Source organism: Cyprinus carpio, chromosome B15 (genome assembly GCF_018340385.1).
Source record: "Cyprinus carpio isolate SPL01 chromosome B15, ASM1834038v1, whole genome shotgun sequence".
Taxonomy (NCBI): Eukaryota; Metazoa; Chordata; class Actinopteri; order Cypriniformes; family Cyprinidae; genus Cyprinus; species Cyprinus carpio.
Genome location: NC_056611.1, coordinates 12,385,498 through 12,405,429, shown reverse-complemented (window position 1 = coordinate 12,405,429; position 19,932 = coordinate 12,385,498). Strand labels below are relative to the sequence as shown.

The 19,932-nt window shown below is 35.8% G+C and overlaps 3 protein-coding genes and 1 long non-coding RNA gene across 4 annotated transcripts; 2 read left to right on the top strand and 2 right to left on the bottom strand.

Annotated features, from left to right (window-relative positions):
- Nucleotides 1-1,661: 1,661 nt before the first annotated feature.
- On the bottom strand, nt 1,662-5,064 carry ca4b (carbonic anhydrase IV b). Its single transcript, XM_042739252.1, has 8 exons — nt 4,928-5,064; nt 4,400-4,447; nt 3,735-3,899; nt 3,470-3,615; nt 2,975-3,067; nt 2,831-2,897; nt 2,457-2,620; nt 1,662-2,372 (listed from the first exon to the last, which is right to left on the bottom strand). Exons 1-8 carry the CDS (start codon nt 4,983-4,985, stop codon nt 2,196-2,198), a joined length of 918 nt encoding a protein of 305 aa, XP_042595186.1. The 5' UTR covers nt 4,986-5,064; the 3' UTR covers nt 1,662-2,195.
- A 3,559-nt stretch (nt 5,065-8,623) lies between these two features.
- LOC109067138 lies at nt 8,624-9,826 on the top strand. The gene is made up of 2 exons (XR_002013772.2): nt 8,624-8,917; nt 9,452-9,826. It is a non-coding gene; the product is annotated as an uncharacterized LOC109067138 (long non-coding RNA).
- A 91-nt stretch (nt 9,827-9,917) lies between these two features.
- On the bottom strand, nt 9,918-11,884 carry si:ch211-105f12.2 (RIMS-binding protein 2-like). The gene is made up of 5 exons (XM_042739251.1): nt 11,647-11,884; nt 11,313-11,475; nt 11,076-11,179; nt 10,409-10,480; nt 9,918-10,327 (listed from the first exon to the last, which is right to left on the bottom strand). The coding sequence occupies exons 1-5, from the start codon at nt 11,851-11,853 to the stop codon at nt 10,262-10,264; spliced, it is 612 nt and encodes a 203-aa protein (XP_042595185.1). The 5' UTR covers nt 11,854-11,884; the 3' UTR covers nt 9,918-10,261.
- A 2,005-nt stretch (nt 11,885-13,889) lies between these two features.
- ywhag2 (3-monooxygenase/tryptophan 5-monooxygenase activation protein, gamma polypeptide 2) lies at nt 13,890-19,365 on the top strand. The gene is made up of 2 exons (XM_042739249.1): nt 13,890-14,132; nt 17,308-19,365. Exons 1-2 carry the CDS (start codon nt 14,046-14,048, stop codon nt 17,962-17,964), a joined length of 744 nt encoding a protein of 247 aa, XP_042595183.1. The 5' UTR covers nt 13,890-14,045; the 3' UTR covers nt 17,965-19,365.
- The last annotated feature ends 567 nt before the right edge of the window (nt 19,366-19,932 follow it).

Sequence of the window (19,932 nt, the reverse complement as noted above, 5' to 3'; positions counted from 1 at the left end):
ATGGAGTGCTGGACAGCTGAATGTGTGGTTGCATTGATCAGGGTTGCCAGGTCCAGCTAAATTTTCCAGTCCAAAGCAGTTTTAAAGGGGTCATTTGATGCGATTTCAAGTTTTCCTTTCTCTTTGGGGTGTTACAAGCTGTTTGTGCATAGATAAGATCACTAAAGTTGCAAAGACTAAAGTCTCTTACCCTAAGAGATATTTTTTATAAAAGTTAAGACTCTCCAAGCCCTCCTAAAACGCCTCATTTAAATACGCCCCCACATGTCTAGTCATAATCATTGAGATTTGCATAACCCCACCCAAATGTTCATGCAAAGAAAGAAGGCGTAACTTTGATTATCGCTGTAGTATTGTTGCTGCCGGCACCATGTCGTGGAGACGCTGTGTGTTTCTTTGCGAAAGCGAAAATACTCTGTTTAGCCTTCCAAAAGAGGACACAACTAGAAATCAGTGGTTAAGTTGTATCTACAACACTGTTCCAGAACAGTTCAACCCAAATATCTGAGTGCGTGCACCTCGGAGAGTAGCCTACAATGCCAGCTGTTCTGGCTCACAGTCATTTTCATATTTAAAGAATTTGCCACTGATGATTCCACTGTGGAGTAACTGTTAGCGCTTGTTGTTTGTCGTTTCTCCAATCACAAATGCAGACATGGTTTTATGTTTACGTGGCTCAATATGCAACACAACGCGTAAAAAGACAGTATAAGTCATTATAATCAGTAATTATGTCCTCACTGGATGCAACAAATGCCTAGTTTGTAAAGGATTTTATTGGTTTAGTCTCGTCGCACCGGGACACAGCATCACAGTATGGCAAGGGGTGTAACATTTCTGTCACACGCTTGAGGTATTCAGCCAATCACAACACACTGGATAGCTAGCTAATCAGAGCACACCTTGCTTTTCAGAACGATGAGCTTTGTAAAAATCAACGTGTTTCAGAAAGGCGGGGCAAATAGGAGAAACAATAATGTACAGTATGTGGAAAAAAATGTTTTTTTTTTTAAACCGCATAAATACATATAATTACACCAAATACACAAAATAGTGTTATTTTTTAGCAACGTCATATGACCCCTTTAAAACCAGCTCACTGGTAAACGCACCCTCTCAAAATAAAGTTTTTATTCTTTGAATTTAAAATTCTTATCCACCTTTTTCTTGTCGTAAAAATGGGCGTGGCCATTTGTAAATTCTATGGATGTGGCTTCCGGTCTCAAAGTTGGTGTGTCTTATCATATTATTTTCATGTATTATTTTAATTATGAACACACTGGTTTGTAGTGCAAACAGTTTTACCGTTTATTGCACATTGTAATTCTCCTCGTTATTCACCTATAGTGGCTAATGAACCGGAAGTCTCACCCATAGACTTACTTCTACGTTGAAGAAAAAGGTGGATAGTTCCCTTTTCCTTCTCTCCATCTCAGTTCTCCTTTCGGTTGCCATATATTTTGATACCAATAAGAAATCGCCCAACTTGTTATGTCATTGAACAATCTGTCTTCTGAGAATTTGGCCAATGAGAACACACTTCCTTCTTATCCCATAAGGCTGTAACAGGTGCAATAAATAAAAAAAAAATGTTCAGCCTGTAAAATTTTGCAGGGTAGTTATTCATTACAATCATTGCATGACTGTGTGTGTGTTTGTTTGTTTGTCAAATTTCTTTTTATTGTTTTATAATTTGGATTGAACGTTTACAAATACAGAAAAACAAGAATACAGTAATTAAAATGATAAAAATCACCAAGACCAGTTCTCAAAGTATTGTCTAATAATATCACATGTGCAGCCATGTATGCTGTATAATGTTATACAATGTTGTTTTGTGCTTGTTAATTTATACTTTCCACAAATCAAGCATTCCACATTCTTGTAACAGGGAATATTGCGCAGTAACAGTTACACGCACAATTTGGGACAGAGTTAAAAAAAATAATTTTTCACAACATTTCATTCAGTATTTTTTATAGAATTAATTTTCATTAGGTACAGATAGAGAAATTTGAGAAGACCTCAGACGTTGGATGTGGAGAGGGTGCATATGTTTGACTACCTGCATGCCTTTCATACTAGATCATTTTATGTTACATACATTTTGATGGCACATATGGCTAAACAATTATAAAGTTTGATTTGCCATGAATTATTGATGAATGATAAATAACTTGCTTTATAACTATAAATTAGACAGTGAGAACATAGAGGGATGTAAAAACAGAGCTGACCAATAAGGCAGTGCTAACACAAAAAACATAACTCCTAGAATAATACACTTCACGTCCAGACCGCAGCTGAATGGGCCGGTATGTGTTTACCATGGCAGTCCCATCAGAAAACATCAGGTTTGAAAATGCAGAAAGCTGCGAGACAAAGATAAATGCATGGTTTTCTTTTATTCTTATGATGTGTTAAACTTTCATTTGTTTATACACAAAACAAATTACCTGTTCCTTGCTGAGCGGTATTGCTTTCTCAAATATTGTCCAGACCACAGCTTCAGAGCAGCCTGGTGTGGTGAGGGACCCCTGGTAGCGGAAGTACCTCTCCAATTCATTATGGGGGAGAATGAGCATGTCTAATGATACAGCTGGCAGTGTTACATTGGTGCCTAAAAAAGATGTTTTACAAGTTGTCATGAAGTTCCTGTTCTTTGTTCTAAGTATAGCCTGTCAGAATAATAAAACATTATCAAACAGGTTCCTCCCATATTAGAGATATTGCGACCTTGCGTGACTATGTTTAACACTGCTGTATATCAAACGAAAAGCAATAAATTAACATATTTATTAAACCTTAAAGGTATATGAAATAACCTTACCAGGATGTGTAATATTTTTCAGAGAATTTATGATGCCATCATATTTTTTATTGGCACTTTGTGACTCCTGTAAGATAAGATGCATGTGATAAAATGCTGTTTTATTACCTGCAAGTTACAAACATTTAGAAAATGTGGTTTTACCTCATAAAAAAATCCAAGAACAGCAACTCCAGACGGGTCAACAATGGCCTGTTCCACAGAGTTGTAGTTTTCTTTTATATGTACAATATGAAGCTGTTAAAGATACAAAATGCATTCTTAGTTTCTTATCGATTCACAGATAAGTGTACGAATAACACCTGTCTGTCCACCTTATTTTGCAATGTGGAAAACGCTATTTTCTGTGTGAATTTGCACGATTTCTGATTCATTAACCACTGACGAGTAGAAGAATCGCAAAGTGCAGTAACTGGTAACTATTTGTGGTATAAACCAGAGTGTTTATGAATATGTTAATAAGTTAAAATAGTATGATAACAAATAGCACTTTGCAATATCAAGCAGCATAACAGATTATTTTTGTATAGGTAAAACGACTGAAAGCAGATGATACCGGAAGCCATGCACACTCAATTACCAAATGGACATCCCTGCCCTTACATTAAAAATAAGATGGATATCTCAATAGCTTGTTACCTCCATAGGATATTTCTCTCCATCTATAGTATGTTCTGATCCGGGTCCACCGTTCTTGCCCCAGTGCAGGTGAAGCTGCTGAGCTTTGTAATTTGCTTCTAAACTGGCTCCACTTATTGTTGCTCTGTCTGGCAGATTAACTTGCACTACAGATAATAAAATATATGGCAAAAATGGTTTATAAAGTGAAATCGATATACAGTTGCCAATAATTGGTAAAGGATATAAAAAATTTAAATGTAGGCTATGCTTAAGAGTAACTCACCTGTGTGGCCATTGTTTGTAATGACAGTAGTGATTGTATCTTGGTAGCCTTTAAACTGCACTGGGCTTAGAAGACTGTCAAAGACAGTTTTCTTTGTTACAATGTTAATGGGTGACTGTTTTGTATTTCCACAGTCTGTGGCTACTAATGCCCAGTCATCCGGTCCTATAAAAAAAGTCATGCTATATTAATATAAATCATACAATTGTTCAAAAGTTTGGACTGTTTAATGTCTTTCAAAGAAGTCTCTTTTGCTCATCAAGGATGCATTTTAAAAAAAAAATCAAAAGTATAGTAGAAACAGAAATTAAATTAAAATAACTGTTTTCAATTTGAATATATTTTAAAATGGCATTTATTTCTGTGATGTTAAAGCTGAATTTTCAGCATAATACTCCAGTCTTCAGTGTCACATGATCCTTCAGAAATCATTCTATACGCTGATTTGCTGCTCAATAAACATTTCTTATTATCAGTGTTGACAACAGTTGTGCTGATTATTTATTTATTATTATTCAAAGACCCCACTGTCAATTTTGAGCAATTTAATGCATCCTTTTTGAATAGAAGTGTTTAATTAAAAAATATATAACCCACACTTTTTGAAAAAAAAAAAAAAAAATTCTCTAATAATAAAATAAACACTGAACAAGGCACATGCTCACCTATGCATGACTGATTGTTGCAAGATACTTGAGATTGATAGCACCAATCTGAAAGGAAACAAAGTTGACTTATTGCAAACTAATTTATATGTAGTGTAATATATTGATAATGAAATCTAATCACATTTAATTGATTGCACTTACATGTACATGAAAACAGACAATAGCCAATGTGTGTTTTCTATATTTAAGTCAGTCAGTTAAGAAGATTTTAACTGGTCATCTAAACCCTTCAAAGGTGTTTAATCAATGTGTTTTAAATCTGCTTATCCACAAATGTATGCAGTAATGTTGTATTAATTTCAGTCTTACAAATCAAAAATCAACAACTCTCATTATAAGATTCTCATAAATCTTGATGCACTTCGTAAACGTATCATTCTTGCAGGTCTTCCACTATATACAGTACTAAAATTATTATCTAAAATGATATATTGATGGACTACCTAAATTCAGCAGCATCAGGTTTAACAGTAAATCTGTTTTTATGATAAATAAGATGACATTTACTCAATTTAACATACTTACCTGCACTTGAAGCAAACCTGCATAAAATAGCAAGTAGAGAAAAACAGAGCACATTCATCCTTAGTATTTGGATCGGAAAAAAATCCACCTGAATGATCAATCCAGCTAAGGAACAGGGGAATGTATTTTATGATAGGATACTTTGGAGGTGCATTTTATAACAGCGCAATGACCCTCCCTTTCACGTTTTACTGTACAAAACCCAGTGACCATAAAGCTCATTTCTATTAGAATGTATCATATATTCTTCTTACTTATGAGTAATTTAGTGTGTCCAATCTACTCTTATCTAGTCATGATTACAAAGATCTTCTCCACCCATAACAAACTTTCACTTATCAGTTATTATCAGTTATCACTAACTAATGAATACTAAAGTCTCTCCCTTTGGAGCAGCAAGCAAACATGACAACAGTTAAATGAAGTGACTGACAACATAACAAAAAAGTTACATTTCATCACATGGATATACAGCACAATGTAACTTTTAAATACACCTGTGAATAAAATGTATCCCAGATCGCTAGTTACAGACTCTGATCTGAAATAGTCACGCCATCTAGTGGTGACTCTGAGACTGCATATTTGGGGTCATAAAACATTTAGACCAGTGGTTCCCAACCACGTTCCTGGAGGCCCCCCAACACTGCACATTTTGCATCTCTCCTTTCTCTGACACACCCAGTTTAGGTCTTGGAGTCTCTACTAATGAGCTGATGATCTGAATCAGGTGTGTTTGATTAAGGTGACATGGAAAACATGCAGTGTTGGGGGGTTCGGGGGCTCCAGGAACGTGGTTGGGAACCACTGATTTAGACTCTACGTAAAATCCTGACTTGGCCGGGATTTCCATATTGCCCTAAAACATTTATTTATTTATTTATTCATATTGCAGTTCTCATACTGTAGGAGTATTTATAATGGTTTGACTGAAGGTAGATTCCACATTCTCACACGCCACAATAGGTTGATTATATACAATACCTGCACGCTATTGGTCAAAACAACTTTTTAGTCATTACTATCACCAAGCATGAAAAAGATAGGAAAACAAAGCCAAAACCGGACTTTTCAACCAGTTTTGAAATCCTGGTCAAGTCATGTAGGCCTACTGAAAACAAGGATATATGGCAACCCTATAAAAAAATACAGCAACAAACAGAAATATAAAGATTAAGCTAATAGTGATGTAAAAGTTTTCTGTTCAAACATAATTTATGGGAACTTAAATGACAATTTATTAATCAATGTTGATGTTGATTGTATTTTAACTGTCTGAAATCTTTGACTGAATCTTCATAAATTAAAATAAAAAATAAAAAATGCAGCAACAGTAAAGGCATTTAGCTTGTCTTACAAACTAAAGGCAAAGATTTTAATTGAATTAACCCTAATCTAAACCTGTCTGGACAATACCCATCTTTTCATGCAATTAGTTAAAAGACGCTATCTATGTCATGGTATTTATTTCAGGACTTAATCTTGTTTTGTACAGAAATAGGTGTAGAAAGCATGTCCTCAGCCCCTCTTGCTTGAACAGTGAGAATAGATTTTATTGGACGCAGTTGTTAGCACAGAAACAGCTGTAAAACACTATAAAGTTCATGGTGGAGGTGATAACAGATCCACTGGTCTCAGTGGATTGCATAATGAGTGATTTGTGTGTCTGATAAAAGGGAGGCAAACAATGTCCTCTAGATTTGACCTTTAGATGCAACCTTCAGCTTTCATAAGCTCTGACGTTAGTGTATCACACACACACACGCTGGATATGCAAGCCGCTGCAAATGTTTTGAAATAAAGTGCTTTACTTTTTTTCAGCTTCAGGAACTTTTATGTCTCAGGTATAGGTTTTTATTACAACTGACAGATCTTCAAATTACAACTCTTTTCTTTTTGATAGATGAAGGTCACATATAAAAAAAAAACTGGCTTCAACTTGTAATTATGCCACTATCACTGAGGTGCCCAAACTTTGCATTATGAAGGGCCAAACATTAAAATGTTGCTTTATATCCAAATATATCCAAAATTCAAAACATCTAATTCACTTCCGGTAAATTCTCTAAAGTTCAATGCAAAAATAAAACAAAAAGTGCTAAAACACAAAGAAAAATTAGAAATGAAGATGGCATTGTCCTCCCTATTTATTTATTTATTTTTTTTAAATGACAAAGTGACTTTTATGGCATAAAATGGCATGGAGAGTCAAATCAAAGATCATCTTGGTCCAACTTTGGTCCGCAGGCCCTAGTTTAGGCATATCTGCACTCATTTTTTTACTATGTTTGCATGCCTTTTATGTGTAGATTTTATTGTCTTACCCTTGGAACAGACACGAATGTGCAATCATAAAATATTATATAATTTAATAGTTTAAAAAAATATGAATTTATGACTTTTTCAGTAAACTGCTAATTTGCTGCTCATTAATAGTTAGCAAGATAGTTGTTAAGTTTTGGTATTGGGTAGGATTAGGGATGTAGAACATGATTATGCAGAATATGTGCTTTATAAGTACTAATAAACAGCCAATATGTTAATAATAGGCATGCTAATAAGCAACTAGTTAATAGCGAATACTGGTCCCTATACTAAAGTGTTACTGTGAACTGCCAGCCACGGAATAAGCAAGCAGGAAAAAGGCCATTTTGCTCCAAAAATGTTTGAAAATGTTTTTCATAACAGTCATTAAGAACACTATTGAACATAAAACATTACATGAGATGAGCTGGACACAGTGAAAATGATCATGACTAGATTAAACTAAACTAAACTAAACTAAACTAAAATAAAGACAGAATTCTATTGTGGTTCATGTATTGGACATCATTATCAGGCAAATTAAATGAACTAGTAAAAATGTAAAAAAAAAAAAAAAAAAAAAAAAAAAAAAAAAAGGATGTGTACTTTCTAAACTTCACCAGAGCTAAAACTGCCAATATTTGAATTATCACCCAGTTACATATCATGGGATGTCTGTAAATCATGTTTGACTTGTTTTTTTACAACACTAGGTACATTGTACATCACAGAGAAGTGTCTGCACATCCCCCACTTCCTTCTGTGTGTGTCAAACGAGAGTTTGAGGTTTGGGTTGTCTAGACAACAAGTCCATCTCGTGTACATCATGTTCAGGAGAATAAGAGAGCGGCCTCCTGTTTATCAAACTACCGCGTACTCAGGGGAGACTGAGACAAAAGTGTTTCATTCAAGCATCGGAGGAAAGTGACACAGAAGTACATTGTATTCGCTAATCTCATTTCAGGTTATGCATATAATATTTCAAAAGATCTATAATTGTTTTACTTATCAGTATCTTAATGTACAATTAGCAATCCATGCTTTTGAATTTAACTCGTGTGACATTTATATGACACACAATACCACACCCTCATATTGGACTCAAATGATATGTAATATGCTGATGAAACAGTGTGGTTTTGCACAACATAGCAACCACCCCTCCCCCTCAGGAAAGAGCTCGACAAGTGCTGCAAACAAGATTATGCTTCAGATATTCAAGTTAATATGAAGCTACTCATAAACACACACACAAAACAAGTGTAACATCTTCCACCGTTGATATTTTGTCACCGACCAGCACCGCTGTTTTAAAAATGATGGAATATCATGTTTTTAAAGCCTCACTGTCAGACTATGTGGAAGCCTGATGCAATCTGATCACATGTTAACTAGACTTCCTCTTTATTTCTTTGTGTGATTTTTATGTATGCTAAAGACCAAGGGCTTTTTCTCTCATTTCTGATCTGTCTTTTATCGGTTAAAATGCCCTTAAAAGGAATTGATTCGAGTCCGTCTTCGAACGAAACTCGCTGTAGTCCAATAGGCGTGCATTCGTGCTTCTTCAAGACAGCGACTGCAGGGCCTCTTCCTGTGGTTTGCACCATGTGGCCTAAAAAGTGTTAAAAGGCGACAACTTCTTTCTCTTTTCGCTGTTGTTTCCGGGATCAAGCAGGCGGAGAACTGGTAAGTCACTGCTCTTCTGTTTAATCTAAAATACTGGATAAATGTGACTATTTTTCTGGTTTTATCAACTTGGTTAAACGGTAAATGATGGTAAACTGCTTGATGTAAGTGAATGTAATTAGGTGAATTTGCTAGAACTTACTAATAGAAATTAATCATTGCAAAAGTGAATACACTCATTTTTTTTAATTAAAACATCAGTTCTTTTTTTTTTTACTAGATCAAGCTTTAATAGTAAATTCCAATTGTTCACACTGAATCCATTTCACATACATTTTTTATACAAAGCAGCAAAAGTGGATGCATTATACGCACATTTTTATTTTTATTTTTTATTTTTTTAGATTAGTTAATTACACGTGTAATATCTAATTTTTAACTACAGCACAGGCAGAAAATAATGATTCTAAACTTCCTCATGATGTACAGTGACTCACTATGAACAACTGAAGCTGATGCAGCTGAACATCCAACCGCATTAAAACATGACCTGACTTATTTAATTACATCATTTTAATCTAATTTTCATTTTAGGTTTAACAAAAAGCTGTAAAATGAACATTCGGAGCACATGGAGATAAGAGGAAGCGTGCAAAGAAAGGATTGGAGCGCGAAGAGAAGAGGCGGGAACATCAGTGCAGTCACTCATAAAGTAGACAGCACTACTAAAGGTCTCTACACAGTGTAGTGTTTCCTACTTTATGGATGAGTGTACTGTTTGCTGCGAAGGATGATCTTATGGAGAACCAAATGATGCTGGATCTGAATGCCTTGTTTATTAATTATGAATAAAGATGGTGTTTCAAGACTGATTGTAATGCAATAATGTTTTTAAGTGCATTTGTCTTTATATGTGCATGTCAACTTTGAATTCATGAAACAGTAATAAAATGAAGCTGAACTGCGTAACTGTGTGTAAAACATTTTGTGCTGTTGTTAAACTAACTGCGTACAGGAAGGACATTACAAAAATAGCTCAAATCATATAAAGACATCAGTATTGAAAAGAAGACACATAAATCAATATAAAACAATAATTCTTAACTTACCATTATCAGTCTTTTAAGGCTATGATGCACTAGCTGCTTCCAAAAGCTCTTTTATAAATCAGAAATTAATTTCCTTTTATGTATTTAATTGATGCTAAGCATAGTGCATACGTAGTGGAAAGGTCAAGTGCATTTAGAGACATGATACATCATGTACATTACAGGAAACAAGATATGTTATATGGTAAAAAATTAAAAAAAAAAAAACTGGAGCTGGAGTTGAATTCAGTAAAGTGGGTTCTATTCACAATCTGAGGTCATGCTCCTGTTCCTGATTTTTGATTGCTCAGTTCCTTTAGTCCCAAGGCAGGGGTTGCAAAAAGTTTGATGGCACAAGACCTCGGTAACCATGTAGATCTCCCTGGATCAATATAAAACAGTCATTCTTTAACTTACAACCTTAATAAAACTCATGCATGGTAGACAGAGTCATAATACTTACATAATAAAATCCATCACTGTCCATTTCTCCAAAAACATATATAATGTCTCCTGCACGAAAAGGAAGCTCATCCTAAAGAAGAAAACAACCAAAACACACAGATTTAAAATGCTATATGATATTTTAAAATTCAATTATTGTATATGGATTTAATAGTCTCATAGTTCAAGCGACTTGCTATCAATAAATCAATACATAGCTAAGATGTGTGAATGAATAAATGATAGATAGATAGATAGATAGATAGATGGATAGATGGATAGATAGATGGATAGATAGATAGATAGATAGATAGATAGATAGATAGATAGATAGATAGATAGATAGATAGATAGATAGATATTATCAAACAATTTTGGTTTTACAATTTGATTCTATTTCAAAAGGTCTATAATTGAACTTTTATCAGTGTGTATTAATTTGCTAACTATTAATAAGCAGCAAATTAGTAGTTCATTGAGGCAAAAGTTGTAGTTAATGGTTTGTTGATAGCGCAAATTGGACCTTAAATTAAAGTGTGACTATACTTGTATAATATATTATTTAATTTAATAAATTATTTATAAAATATTAATACATATTGTTTGTATTATATTATAATATGCTGCCAATTAACAAACTAGATTTTTTTCGCATTTTGTATGCATTTATTGGAAAATGCAATAACCTCAATATCCATGTTTGGAGAACTCTCCCATGGGTCATAATCAAAAACGGCCACCATCCTGTGGACCTTCACATCATCCGGCACACTAGACGTTTCACTGGGTGCTAAAATTAAAAGTACAAAGTAGTCACGCCTCAATCCCTAAATCCATACAAGTGTACTATTTTTTTTTAATGTATTAAATATATGGCTAGTTTAATCACACAAACAGAAAGAGATATAAATGTAAATGCTTGCCTATGGAAGGCGTCTCCTCTGGTAAAAACCCCTGCTGGAACAGACGAAGTTTGAGCTCTCCGTCTTCCACAGGAATCTCAGAAACCATGTTGCTTGGCACAAAACCGAAGCGACCACCCGTCTCTCCGCTATAGAAGCCGTCCGCATCTTTATCTCCATATACCTACAAAAGAGCACATCACAGCATGAGCTAAGTAGGACAGAAATTATCTAAAGGTCATGCGTTTCATTTTTAGTAGATTCATCGAAGATGTGAAAGTTATATTTGACTTGTGGCGTTCTGAATAATTGTTAATCAAGATACGAGAAGATCCCAAAAAACAAAAATCTTTACTTTAATGATCTGTCCTTGTTCAAAAGGCAGTTCCTCCTCCATTGTTTCAGGGTTTGGTGACATTACCGCAGGGTTATATGAGAACAGAGCCACAAAGAGACGCACATTCGGTTCAAACATTTCTCTCTCGGATTCCCACTTCTCTATATCTTCTGATGTAGCAACCCTAAGACCATCTGGATACAGATAGACATCCAGCCCAATCATTCCAGTCTTCTTCCTCTATGCCTGCGGCTGTCCAACTGAAGTCCCCTCAGTAGGCAGACAGGTGGTTAGCAAACACCCATATGCTCACTATAGCTTTAGCATTAAGAGCGGTAGCCAGGCTAATCGGCCTCAGACTAATCCTCTTGGAGGAAATGAATCAGTTTTACCTGAGACATCCCCAACTAAAAACCTGACACTTCAAATGGTTATCAAGTCCATCTTTTTTTTTAAGACAGTCTACAAACCTCTTTAGTGAATGAACAGATTTCACATCATGGTGTGAAAGGGACTTGAAGCATTGAGGAACTGGAATAACACTCTGCCAGTGGATTTGGCCCAGTCCTGCTGCGCACAGTCCTGCCGATTAGCTGAGCCATCCGTTTTGAACTGTGCCAAGTAGAGCTAGTTGTTAACCACATTATCATCACGGAAGTAACCCTGCAAGTCCCTTTCACCTTTTCAGGACAATCCTTCGCAGTCAACAAAAGGTTTGCATGGGTCAACCTAAGGAAATAAAAAAAATAAAAAAAATAAAAAACACTGTGGAGATATTGTATAAATGCTATTCTATTGTATTCTGGAATTCTCTATCGGTATTTACTATATTCTTCACTATTCCATATTCTGACACTTATTGAAGTGTTCATAACACTAGCTAATAGTTTATTAAAAATTTAATTACTCCAAACATTTTTTAGTACTGTTTCCAAAAGGAAGTGTATGGTAGTTCCAAATGTTTGCCAGTTTTACTTTTATCTATGACGCTTATTAAATAGTTATAGAAAACATTGAAAAAGAAAAAAACTATATAAGGGATACAAATTGCTAGTTTTGTAAAATGACTCATATGAAGATCCTAGTTGCTTGTCTGCTCCATAAGTCTGATATCTATAACCTTTCTAAGCATAGACAAAACATGAGACACATTATCCTAAATGTTACAATAATTGTGTCATCCCCAAAATCCACCACTCCATACAAGAGGGGTGCTAGATATGGTAATAGGGGTGACTCATTCTCCCATATTGCATTTGTTCTTAGAAGACCTCTGATGTGCCATCAACATCACTCCTGATATGTGGCCTCTTGACTCCCATATAAGGACTAACACAACAAGAGAGACACACACATATCAAAACACATTAAAATCAATAACACCTACTATATTATGTTACTAGTTAGTAGTATCTACTGATAGTTTTACTAGTACTTTTACTGCAAGTTATTTAATAGTACTAGGATTAGACAAATATATATTTATGTGACACTCATAAAAGTATATATTTCAATTGTTACTATAAGCATTTAGAGAAAAGTAAACACATATAAGATGACAAGACATTGACAATAAACATCTCCCACTCCAACTTAAAGATTCAATACAACTAGGTGGACTTAGACCCAATACAATTTCTTATACTGTATGTACGTTTTTATATGTAACATTTTATTATTATATGCAATCACTAATAAAAATTTTACTTTGTCTTTCTAGTTTGAACAGTTTTCTTATAGTAAGATTTCAAATGTAAACAGATTTGCATTATCTAATACTGTAAATATGTTGCAGTGTCTATTAACACAAGAATAAAGAGTATAAATACTCATTACAATTTCAAGTAACATATATATTACAAGTAATATTATTATTATTATTATTATTATTATTATTATTATTATTTTATTATTACAAATAATTAACAACACTTACTAAAGGAAATATATTCTCACCAGTGTACCATACCAAATTCTATTTTAAAAAATATTTAATAATTTAAATGAATTCTTTATGTAATATATATATATTGAAATAAATATATTAAGTTTAGTCCAGAGTTTTTGATTCTCTTGAATGAATGATTCAGACATTTAAAAGTCACTGTTCACCACCTACTGGCATAATGTAACAATCTTTATTACCTTAAAAAGTGCTAGTAATGTACCAATAAAAAGGCCTAGTTAGTTTTAAGGAATAAATGTTGTCCCAGCTTGCCATAGCACCCACGTTTAGAACCCTGACGTAGCCCTCCAGCGTGTGAGGAGGGGTGAGGGTGGCCCGTCGGCACGAGCGCAGACAGCAAGGAACAGCTGCAGAGAGGCTCTCGTTCATTGAATTACACCGCATAGCTCATACAATATTACTGTTTTTCCCCAAAAAACAAATAATATCGTCCAAACCATAACCATCCAACATGGTTGACCGCGAGCAGCTGGTTCAAAAAGCCAGGCTGGCTGAGCAGGCAGAAAGATATGATGATATGGCAGCAGCCATGAAATCGGTAAGTCATTCTTTCAATTTACCCTTGGGGTTTTATTTGTTTGATGATTTAGTTTGACCAACGATCACTAAATCTATCTATCTATCTATCTATCTATCTATCTATCTATCTATCTATCTATCTATCTATCTATCTATCTATCTATCTATCTATCTATCTATCTATCTATCTATCTATTTAACAAAATACATAATTTAAAAAGATGATATAATTTTTGTATTATGCATAGCCTACTATACGCTCGTAGGCTAATTGTGAATGATCATATAGGTTGAGTTGCAGTAAAATATGGCATTTAACGGGAGCCTTTAATATAGTGTCGTAATAATTAATTAAAAAATAAATAATTTTTGGGGTGATGATCTATGATAAATCAGTTCTTTATTAATGAGAGTGCAGTGGATCGGGTGTAGACTGTCTGGATCTTGGGCGGTGCCTCCTGTCTTACCAGAGCCCACAATCAAATGAATGAGACAACACATGACAAATGAATAAAGATGTTTCAACATAGCTTTCAGCATTAATAAAAAAAAAAAAAAAAAAAAAAAAAAAAAAGGTTAGGAAATCAATATTTTTTCACAGTATTCTTTTTCAGATTGTTGCTTTGTGTAACATACTGCATATGCATGCTCATAACGCAGTGTATAGTATTTGATTTTACACTAGAAACAGGCGTTTTGTCATTGCTGTTCATCACCTAAGCATAGTATTGTCATAAATGCATTAGATATTCACCTTCCATCATCAGCATATATAAATTCCAACTGCCTTTGTTTTTTTTTTCTCTCGCATCCTCACAATTTAGTTAAGCCTTCCCATATACATTTCCCACATATGGGAGTTATTAAGATATTTCCTCTAAACCAACGTTAGAGGCAGCAGCATTCCTTCTAGAATCTTCCATCCTTGTCATATTGCAGTAAGGTCCATGATTCAGATTGGATATTCCTTCTTGTTTCAGACCCATCGATTTATATATAAATAAAGGCAGTGTATCTCTTGTACAGTGTTAATTCGTAGTGAATATTATTTCTGTGAATATTTTAACAGTATTTGAGAAGATGAGCATACAGGGCAACATAATGAATTCAGTCAAGGCCTTAGGGCTTCTCGGGGTGGGGAGAAGGGGAACATCTGCATCTCTAACGCTTCTTCACCGTCAGCATCCTGACTATATTCCCATCTGAGTGAGGGCATTTAGGAGACTAGTCTTACACAGGCTTATGGAGATTGAGGAGGACCCCTCCGTTTCTGCTTTGTCAAGGGTTGACATCATGCTTTTTTTCTGGAGGGGTGTCATCTAGCATCTCTTATTTCTTGAGTGACTGAATGGTTCTTACCCCTGGTAATACGTTTCTGAATTAATTAAAAATGACCCGTAGATGTATCTGCCTTAATAGTCTTTATTCTTAGACCGCCAATAAATCATCTTCATATTGAGCAACTGGGTGCAAAATATGTTAATTTACAATCTAGACTGGATGTGTTGGCACTCATTAGAAGTGTTTTACAATAAAGTCTTGATTTAATACCAAAATGTGCAGTATAAGATTAAGTGCATAGATTGAAAAACAGAGTAGTGACAGACAAGATCCACCTGATCAGTTTTGCCAAAATGGTTGTATTATCTTACCGCCATATTACCTTGGTCTAAATCCCAAATGGCTGTTAAAAGGGAAGGTTCCCATCCTTGCAATGATTGTTGTGTATGCCAGACAGGCAATTTTAGCTTCATGGATCAGTGGGGGAGATTTAAAAGCAGTTTGACTCTAAAGTTACTTCAGTCCTTTAGATAAAAGCCCATTTAGCCACAGACCTGATGGGAAAGTGCCCACAGGCCTCCATTATCTTGATGCGTCCGGCCAAAGAGACAAGCAGCAATAGGCCAAGCTTCAAACTTCACATTGGAGTGAGATTCTCTAGTTCTAAATTTAAATTTGTGAAAGGCTTCCTTCCATGTAAATATTTGCATGCGATTGCAACATAGCTACCTAGGTAACAAGGTTACCCATCACCCACCACAAATATCTGTTACTATCTGTGAAAGGCATGCCAAATTAATATTGCAAAGAACCTGTGTACCCGGACGTAAATAGCAATAAGTTTGTTTAAATAAAACCCTTTCATATCCTCCTGCCTCTGTTTCGTTATGAGTCCCATCTTCCTGTCTGAGCCAGTGTTCCTGTTTCCTACTCTGAACTTTATGGATCTGTCTAAGATGTCTTTGAATTCAGTTCTCTTTGTATTCTGAGGACTTTGAGGGAATAATTTTAGCTTTTGTGGCTGGTAGCTAAAATCATACACCTTGATCTGAAGCACATGCCATCTGAAAAGTGGTACACTTACAAAAATAAAGGTCCTTATTGGCTTTGATGGTCCACAAAGAACCTTTAAAATTCATGGAACCATTCCATTCCGAAAAAGGTTCTCTATAGTGGAAAATGTTCTTCACACAAAGACTCTAAAAAGTTCTTTGAGGAACCCAAAATGTGCTAAAATGTGCAAACAGTTTTGAAACCTTTATTTTCAAGAGAGTACAGAAAACAATTTAACCCATGATATTATGTAATTGCACCACAAAGAGGTTCTGACATTTTGACTAGAAGGAGATCTGTAGTTGACATGAGTGATTTATGACTTACCCTCTTGAAAATATGGAATCAAACTCATTTTACATACGTAGTATAGCCGTCCCAGTTTGGCAAGAGAAAAGGTCAGCGAGAAGGTCACTGTAACACATGAACTGCTGCACAGCGATCATGTTAACTTACACTGCAGCTGCCCTGGAGGTTATGTGGGAACATTTTGCCTCCCGCCCCTGTCCCCTATCCTCTCCCTGCCCCCACTCTCGGCTGAAGTGACTTCACCTCTAGTGTATTGTGTAGCGCTAGCGCTCTGTCATCTCACTAGATAGAGTTGGACTACTGTACAAAATGAGACGATTGCCATGGAAACTGCACTTGGCATATAGCTCGAGCTCATGGCTGCACAATGCATTCTGCCAGCTGATGAAGCTCTCTGTGGAAATTATCATTATGCAACTGAAAAATTAGCTGTTGCACATTCATTTTATCGCTTAGATAAATTAGTTGCGTAACAAGAAAAGCTTGTTATTACCTTGCTGGATGATGTACGTCTCTTTCCTCAAACAGCGTTCTATTTCCTTCCTTTGTAGGTAACCGAGTTGAACGAGGCCTTGTCCAACGAAGAGAGGAACCTCTTGTCTGTCGCCTACAAAAACGTCGTAGGCGCTCGGCGCTCATCCTGGAGGGTCATCTCCAGCATCGAGCAGAAGACGTCCGCGGATGGCAATGAGAAGAAAATTGAGATGGTGAGGGCCTACCGCGAGAAGATTGAAAAGGAGCTGGAGGCCGTGTGCCAAGACGTGCTCAACCTGTTGGATAACTTCCTGATCAAGAACTGCAGCGACACCCAGCACGAGAGCAAGGTCTTCTACCTGAAGATGAAGGGAGACTATTACCGTTACTTGGCCGAGGTGGCCACGGGCGAGAAGCGCTCCACCGTGGTGGAATCCTCCGAGAAGGCCTACAATGAGGCTCACGAGATCAGCAAAGAGCACATGCAGCCCACTCACCCCATCCGGCTGGGATTGGCCCTCAACTACTCGGTCTTCTACTACGAGATCCAGAACGCTCCGGAGCAGGCCTGTCATCTCGCCAAGACGGCCTTCGATGATGCCATCGCCGAGCTCGACACCCTCAATGAGGACTCCTACAAAGACTCAACCCTCATCATGCAGCTCCTCCGAGACAACTTAACACTGTGGACGAGTGACCAGCAAGATGACGAGGGTGGGGAGGGCAACAATTAAAAGTAGACAAGTTCTCGATCTAGAAACATAAAAATGGCTGGTGGACTTTGGCAGCAGCTTTTGCCATGGTTTCCTCTGCAGCAGCAGTTCTTTATTTTTCCACGAGTTAAAAGAAAAAAATATCAAGGGTGGTAAAGGGGGGGCTGAAGTCCTAGTTTGAATATATACAGAAATATATATAGTTGAATGAGCCTCCCTCTTCTTGGTTCTCTTTGACATTTGCCAAAACCACTGAAATGTCAGTCAATCAGCCGGAAACGGTCGTTGTTGGTTGGGAATGGCAGCCTCACACTGGCATATGGACTGATGTATTTCAAAGGGATGCTGCTTATATATGTTTTGGGTAGTAGAAAAGCATTTCAAAAAGAGGGTGTGGTGGCGTTCGAAGAGTAAAAATAGTATTAAATGGTTCCAGTATTAGTCACGAGTTGATCTGTTTGAATCGTCCTGTATGAGCTCAATTAACTGAACTGGAAATTCGATTTAAATATTTATTAGATGGAAGTGCGTTGAATAAAATTGTGTTCTTTTGAATGCACCAAAACAGGGAAAGTTTAGTCATTGTCATATATTCATCACAGTCTGACACTACTGGAACCATTGATTTTTTTGAAGGACAGGTTGGGGAAAAGGCAGAGACTGATCTGGTTTAAAAAAAAAAAAAAGGAAAAAAAAGAAAACAGGAAAATATTGCAGCTTCAAAGTTTGTGGTTTACTTCTGTGTTTAATTTATTTTTGCACTTGCCAAGTATACTGTTTTGTCAGTGTAAGATAATTACAAAGATACTATCAATGATTCAATATTGTGCATGCTGGTGATGTATTTATACAATAGCTTGACTTTATTAACTTATATCTTGGATGTTATGTATTCCTATAATTGAAAAGTAAACTGGCTTCATATTGTTTATTTATAATTGATCAGTTTTCGTTTTGATTTGCTATTCCAAAATTGTGATTGTTAACAATAAATCAATCTGTTATGGGCGTTGCCGTTGTGACATGGAATGTTTTTTTCTTTAGCTAGGCTGACTTTCGAAAAACACTACTGATCACTTAAATGTACCGGTGTGTTTCTTGGTAAATTGTAACCATGACATTGTTAAGCAATGTTTTGCTCTTCGAACAATATATGAGTGTCATATTATGCACATTGAACGTGTGGTTTAAACAACAGTGGCGTTACCGAATCAGTGTTTCCGTGACCGATTCAGAACATGGACCATAAATTGTCTTTGGCAGTAATTGGCAGTATTTTTAAATTAATTTCTTTGCCTTTTCCTTTCTTTTTCTTTTTACTTTTAGCTGTATCCTGAGTGACGATATCTTGAATGTGAATAACTATGTAGCAGTTGCACAAGAGCCAAAATAATTATAACAATAAAAAGACAGAAAAAAGAATTCAAGTAGTCATAGATGCATCATGTCAATCAATGCTGGTCGTGTGTATTGTTTTTCCATTATTAACTCATCCAAAAACATGAAAGCAAACAATCACATAAAATACTGAATTACAGCACGAAATTTGCAATGTGCGCTCAAATCCAAGTCCTGTTGTTCTTGTCAACCAATCTAGAGTTATATATAAAATCATTATATGTTTTAAAGCACAAGATGCCAACAGGTTCAAACACTGTGGTCAATCCATAACTGAATTTAAGAAGACCAAAAGGTTCTTCTCTGCATTGCACCTACTCTCCATGATTAGTGCTCAGCACTGCATTGCAGAGCTCACCTCTCCACAATATAACAATGTGCTTGACATACGAATGTGCCTTGATAAGGACCATATTACTGGCTTTAGTTACAGCATGCCTGCATTAAAAATTCTGTGATGATTGATGAGGGTAGAAACTGCAAAGAAATGGCTTACTTTTTGTCATTTGAAGGTCACATGACAAAGCTGCATGCCTGTAGACATTTCCAATTGAATTCATTATCAGCATGACTAATTATTCAAATAATTAT